The sequence below is a fragment of the Aethina tumida genome, chromosome 5 (assembly GCF_024364675.1).
Source record: "Aethina tumida isolate Nest 87 chromosome 5, icAetTumi1.1, whole genome shotgun sequence".
In the NCBI taxonomy this organism is placed as follows: Eukaryota; Metazoa; Arthropoda; class Insecta; order Coleoptera; family Nitidulidae; genus Aethina; species Aethina tumida.
This window is the reverse complement of record NC_065439.1, coordinates 1050465-1056579: the sequence shown is the minus strand read 5'-3', so window position 1 is coordinate 1056579 and position 6115 is coordinate 1050465. Positions and strand designations below refer to the sequence as shown.

Here is a 6115-nt window from a genome sequence, read left to right as displayed (position 1 = left end):
CTTAAATTTAAGTTTATCTATAAAAATACTAATAATGAAATAAAGTCAAGAGAAGATGGCTTGTTGGTGAAATTTTTTATTTGAGACTAAAACCAGGAAATAGCCTATAAAGACACATTCTAGTTTTTTATGAAGGCAAATATATACACAGATGTCAATAAAACATATTATATTCGAATCTGTATGTCTATAAAAATACTACTAACAATAAAGGCAAGATAAAACTAAACATCCTTAAAAGAATTCATATATTTTGGCTTGTTGGTGTCGTTTTTTATTTGAAACATGAACCAAAAGTGCCTATAAGGACACATTCGAGTTTTTTTGAGGTGGAATTTATAGATATTTTGTAAAGAATAACAAAACAACTGGAATTTAACTTTGTTTATAAAAATATTAATAATAAAATAAAGACAAGGTAAAACCAATCATCCCTAATGGAATTCACATTCTTTGTCTTGTTGGTGAAGCTTTTTATTTGAAACTAAATTCAGGAAATAGCCTATAAAGACACATTCTAGTTTTTCTACCAAGGCAAATATATACATAGATGATAATAAAACATCTTAAATTCGAATCTGTATGTCTATAAAAATCATATTAATAATAAAGACAAGATAAAACCATACATCCTTAAAAGAATTCACATATTTTGGTTTGTTAGTGACGTTTTTTATTTGAAACATTAACCAAAAGGTACTTATAAGGACACGTTCGAGTTTTTTTAAGGAGGAATTTATAGATATTTTGTAAAGAACAACAAAACAACTTAAATTTACTAATAATAAAATAAAGATAAGATAAAACCAAACATCCTTAAAATAATTTACACTATCTACAATGTTGGTGACGTCTTTTATTTGAGATAATAGATGTTTTGTAAATGTCAATAAAACAACTTAAATTTAAACATTTATATTTATAAAAATACTGACAATAGAAAATGCTTTGGAATAGAAAAGTAATAAAGAATAACAACAAGATAAAACCAAACACCCTTAATGTAATTAATGTTCAACAAAACTAGATTATTTTTTTTCTTTGGCTTGTTGCTGACGCCTTTTATTTGCGATGTAGATTGTCCAGAAGAATCCTATGAGATTGACCACAAGGACCCTGAGCTGTAAGCAAAACAAGGTAAGTACAACCGAAACATTTAATTAAACCATTCTTACTATGGGAGGCACAACGCTGAGATTGAGCAGTTGAATAATGGTCAAGTATTTCCAGCTGGTTGTCAAAACAGTCCAGTACAGACTCTTGAGTTGTCTCAGCGCAGTTTTATGGTCCTTGCCCTCCAATCGTGCAATTGTATACAAAGTAAAAGCTTGATAAAGGGGTGAGTAAATCAGTCTTTCGCAGAACAACTTCTTGAGCACAACCAGCGAAGCATCCTCCGGCACCAAATGCTCCAAACCCAAGTAGAAGTAATGGGGGATGGTGCCCCCAAACAACAATCTAAAACCAACATTATTAATACTAAAATTTTAGCACTTAAGTTGAACGTACCCATAAATGGCATAGGCCGCAATGCTGTGCACATTTAAGACTTTATTGCCGGCGATCTGTTGCGATGCGTAATTACCGGCTGCTGCTATAACACAACTGGAAAATATTTTGTAATAATAACAACAACAACTATAATAATAAACATAAAACAGTACTCACCAACTTAAGGATTTAGTTCTGATGGGGTGCTCAAATAGTTGTCCAAAATAAAAGGACAGGGCGCTCATGAAAGGCTTGGACAGAGCCATTTTAGTAATGCACTTATTGTTGAATCTTAAAATTCAATTATTTGATAATAACTTTATCAAAAATTAAAGGTTAAAGGACAATAGTCCGACTGATCAATGTAAATAAATATTTGTACCTGTTTATCTTTTAACCGGCCGTTTTTAGTGTCCTGTAATTTGTGTAGGGGTTACAGTTACTTGTCGCTAGGTGGCTCTTAAGCACTTTTTAAGGACGCTGATGCAGTTGTGTGAAGTTAAGTTACCCACTAATAGATGGCTTGTGAAATCAATAAATGAATTTATTTAAATAAGCAGATAAGATATTGTTAAAAAAAATTGCCTGCGACAATTATGAATCGTTGGGTCCTGTTACGTAACGTCACGAATCGCACATAATTAATTGCGCATCCACGGGAGCGAAGATACGGGAGGGAGTGGTCCGGCACCGCCGTATTGTTATGTTAATCAGATCGCAATGGAACAACTAATTATATTCCGGACTTGGAGCACGGCGTTTTGTTTTACGAATGTCGCGATCGTTATCCCGTCCGCTCGGCTACTGCTGGGTGATTTTTTTCCCCCGGTTTGATTTCTGGGTGATTGATGGTGGCCGGCTAATGATACGCCGATCGATGCTACTTGCAGATAACGTTCGAACATGTAATTTCGCATTGTGTTTGTGCGCTGCAGGCTTATGGGAACCTGTGCGCTTTACTAACAATAAATAAAACACTTGTACTACATATAATATACGTGTATCTTTATTAATAATCCTTTATAAAGTAATTAAAACTAACTAATTATAGGTCTGACTAGAACTAAATTTATAATTTAGTCGGTTTTACAACTAAAACTAAACGTAAAAGTCAAAATACGGTTCTGCATCATCCCACACAACAAACACACATACATCAAATAATCCCGTCGTAATTAAAAAATAAAAATCGTTGAACGTCTTTAATTGGAGACCGATGTACTGATAAAGTCTGTCGACTTAAAACTGTCATCCGCATCAAAGATTAGAAGCCCGCTTCTTATAAAGCCGTTATAATTATTTATGTGACACCGGTTATTGGAGAAATATGATATTTGTGGTAATTCTCGATATTAATCACGTGCACCATTGACAGGTTATCATTATGCGATACGTGTTTTCAAATGGAACGAAACGATCGTTTTGTGTCCTGTGTTTAATTACGATTAGCAATACGGAAATTCTTGCCTGATTAATAATAATAATAGCAACAAGAGACGCAGTAGTTTTCGTATTAAAAGTGATAGTGCATATGATTAACAGTAAACCACAACATTAGTAGTAATTGTAAAGGTTATATCATTCAGTAACAATACTAGTAAATTACCGATAATTATTTCAAAATAGTTCCTTGAATATTTAATTGAAATTATCTATAATTAGTACGATTGTATGCCCACTTTGTCATTAATATAATTCAAGTAACTAGAATGTGGGGTAATTTGTGATTTATAGCATAAATAACGGCGAAAGTATCAAAGACAATATTTATGCACTTGTGACGTAAAACCCAACTTTCAGAAACATGCTAATTAATCGGATTGTTGTTAATAAAAATGTTATAAAATTTATGATGGATCGATGCGTTGTTCTATTAAAACACTCCACATGATTTGCCATCAATTTGTAACATCCGAGTTCGTTAAGGAGATAGAGAATGTCAATTAACTTAAGGGTACGGTAATTCAATTAACCACAACAGAAACTTTATTGATCGGCCCCGATATCGATCTGTTCCCGTGTTCGATTTTTTACCTGGCACAATTTTCTTGGTGACACCAGCTCTTAGATATTTGGTTATGAATTTAATAAAATTTCATGTCTTGTTTTCTTCATTAACAAAAACGTTTTTTATTTTAAATGTATTTTGCGTTACTCTTAATAAAAATGTTATCATTTAAGGGCCATCTCTCTGACAATACCCGAAAGGGGGTATTACAGGTTTCTATATTTATGTCTTCCCACTAATTTATGCTGTATATAGACGTTTTTTTAAATATTTTAGGAAAACAAAACGACAGGTTTTCAATTTTTTTTTTCAAATGTGCAAAGAATGTAGCTCAGAAAATCGATTTTTAAACAGGTATACTCAAAATTTAACTATTTTTTCAGCTTACCATTTATTTATCAATATTGTTAATTGTTAGAATGAAAATAGTTTAAAAAATCTTTAATTATTGATTATGAATTTTATAATATTTTATGTTTTGACTTAATTATTAACATATATATAGCTCAGAAAATCGATTTTTAATCAGGTACACTCAAAATTTAACTATTTTTCAGCTTACCATTTATTTATCAAAATTGTTAATTGTTAGAACAAAAATAATTAAAAAAAATCTTTAATTATTGGTTATAAATTTTATGTGTTGTTTTAATTACTAACTTATATATAGCTCAGAAAATCGATTTTTAAATAGGTATACTCAAAATTTAACTATTTTTCAGGTTACCATTTATTTATCAATATTGTTAATTGTTAGAATGAAAATAATTTTAATTATGGGTTATGAATTTTATAAAATTTAATGTTTTGTTTTAAATATTTACATAAAATCTGACAATTTTTCGTTACTCCTATATTCATTTTATAACAATTGATACAAAACTTATAATTTAAGAGAACTAATTTAGCCATCTCCGTAATATTAACCTAAAGAGGGCATTACAGGTTTCTATATTTATATCATCCCAATATTTTGCACCGTATGTATCAGATTTCTTAACATTTTGAAGAAATAAAATGACAGGTTTTCTATTTTTTCTTAAAAGTTTAAAGGAAAGTCAAAATGACTCTTAAAACTCAATTGTACAGGAAAAAGTCGGGTAAAATATCAAATTTTAGGAATGAAAATAACTAAAAATGAAATTCCAATTTCATACGCATATTCATTTAAACATTGAATTTTATTGTTTACACCAATTCAACTTATTAACATTATTTTATAGTTTCAGATAAAATATCTTCGATTGAAAACTTCATTTTAATTTAATAACAGAACACTTTACAGAACAAAATTCGCCATCTCTCCAACAAAACCCTAAAGAGGGTATTACAGGTTTCTGTTTTTATATCATCCCACTTTTTGCACTGTATGTCATTGATCTTTTAACAGAAACTTTTTTATGTGGCGCAATTACAACGTCCAGACCATAGTCACGAGTTTGACAAAAATATATTTTGGCCACATCCTGGTAACAGTGCCAATTACCTTAAATCCATATTTTATTAATAAATTAATGCGTATTCAAATGAGCAATCTTCCTAATCCGTCTGATTGATATAATAAATAACTATATACATGTGTGTAAGACTCATTAAAATCGCCTTATACCACGCCAAAAAATAAAAGACGCTAATTAACGTTCATACAAGGTGTGTGGCGAGCATCGTACGCAAAAGGAAATATCAATCAAGTTATGCGAACGGCAAAAATGAACACCAATAAAAGTTTGCTCACATTGCCACCTAATAATAAAACAATAATACTTAATAATAACATAACTAATAAATAATTAATTAATTAATTGAGCATTTTTCAAGTTTCAACCGATGTTTTAGCTCTAGGTGGCGTTATCCGAGTGATTGCTGTCGCTGGATCGGTCGTCGCAGCCGGAACACACCTTCGGCCCGTTCTTCTCGCACAGGAACATCTTCCCGCACCTCGTGCACTCCTCCTGCGGGTCGCCTGGAAATAAAAAGGCGCACAACATTAGGAAGCGATTTCTTCTTGTTGCCGTCCGGCATGACTAACGCCACGGTTGCGGTTTGGACGAGAAATCCGAGAATTATGGGAACCGACGGCGAATCTCGGATTCCGTTCGCCACTAAATTATATTGATTATCTTCTGTGTATCGGATGACGTAAAAAAAAAACTACCGGTTAGGTTGTTGTCGACGTTGCATAAGGTGCAATTAATTATGTAATTATGTGTTTATCGGTCTCCTCACCCTTCACACCTAATTAATATATATATATGGCGCACCCGCTGCCCAATACCGTATGCAACAATTCGGTTTTTATGTTGTTAACCCATTAATAATGCAACAAATGCAAATGTTAAGTGTGTGTTATAATTTTAATTTAATTTAAATTATAATTTTATCTTAAATTACTTGAACGCAGAATGTTATTGTCGGGTTTGACATTTAATGGAAATTTCTTTATCTAAACTGTTATGAAATTGTATTAGGTAAGCAATAAGTGCACCCACATTATCTATACTTTAATTTATTGATAAATCTGTTATTTAGTTTCAAAAATTTCATGAATAAAAGAAATACTTTGAAAGTGATAATTACAGGTTTTTGTATTTATATCATCTCACTATTGTGCATTGT

The 6115-nt window shown here is 31.3% G+C and overlaps 2 protein-coding genes across 2 annotated transcripts in view; both read right to left on the bottom strand.

Moving 5' to 3' along the window:
• Nucleotides 1–899: 899 nt before the first annotated feature.
• On the bottom strand, nt 900–1838 carry LOC109606210 (peroxisomal membrane protein 2). Its single transcript, XM_020022771.2, has 4 exons — nt 1669–1838; nt 1510–1605; nt 1176–1458; nt 900–1121 (listed from the first exon to the last, which is right to left on the bottom strand). Exons 1-4 carry the CDS (start codon nt 1755–1757, stop codon nt 1029–1031), a joined length of 561 nt encoding a protein of 186 aa, XP_019878330.2. The 5' UTR covers nt 1758–1838; the 3' UTR covers nt 900–1028.
• A 2835-nt stretch (nt 1839–4673) lies between these two features.
• LOC109602664 (zinc finger protein 235) overlaps nt 4674–6115 on the bottom strand; it is a 183356-nt gene continuing 181914 nt past the window's right edge. The window contains exon 7 of the mRNA XM_049967599.1: nt 4674–5462. Coding sequence (XP_049823556.1) covers nt 5338–5462 — 125 coding nt within the window. The 3' untranslated portion in view covers nt 4674–5337. The remainder of the gene's footprint in view (nt 5463–6115) is intronic.

Excerpts from the sequence above, each read along its gene's own strand:
- LOC109606210 (XM_020022771.2), bottom strand. The coding sequence starts at position 1,757 with ATGGCTCTGTCCAAGCCTTTCATGAGCGCCCTGTCCTTTTATTTTGGA. Across the intron at positions 1,459-1,509 it reads GCGGCCTATGCCATTTATGG|ATTGTTGTTTGGGGGCACCA; the intron begins GTACGTTCAACT and ends TGTTGGTTTTAG. Across the intron at positions 1,122-1,175 it reads TCAGCGTTGTGCCTCCCATA|CTCAGGGTCCTTGTGGTCAA; the intron begins GTAAGAATGGTT and ends TTTTGCTTACAG.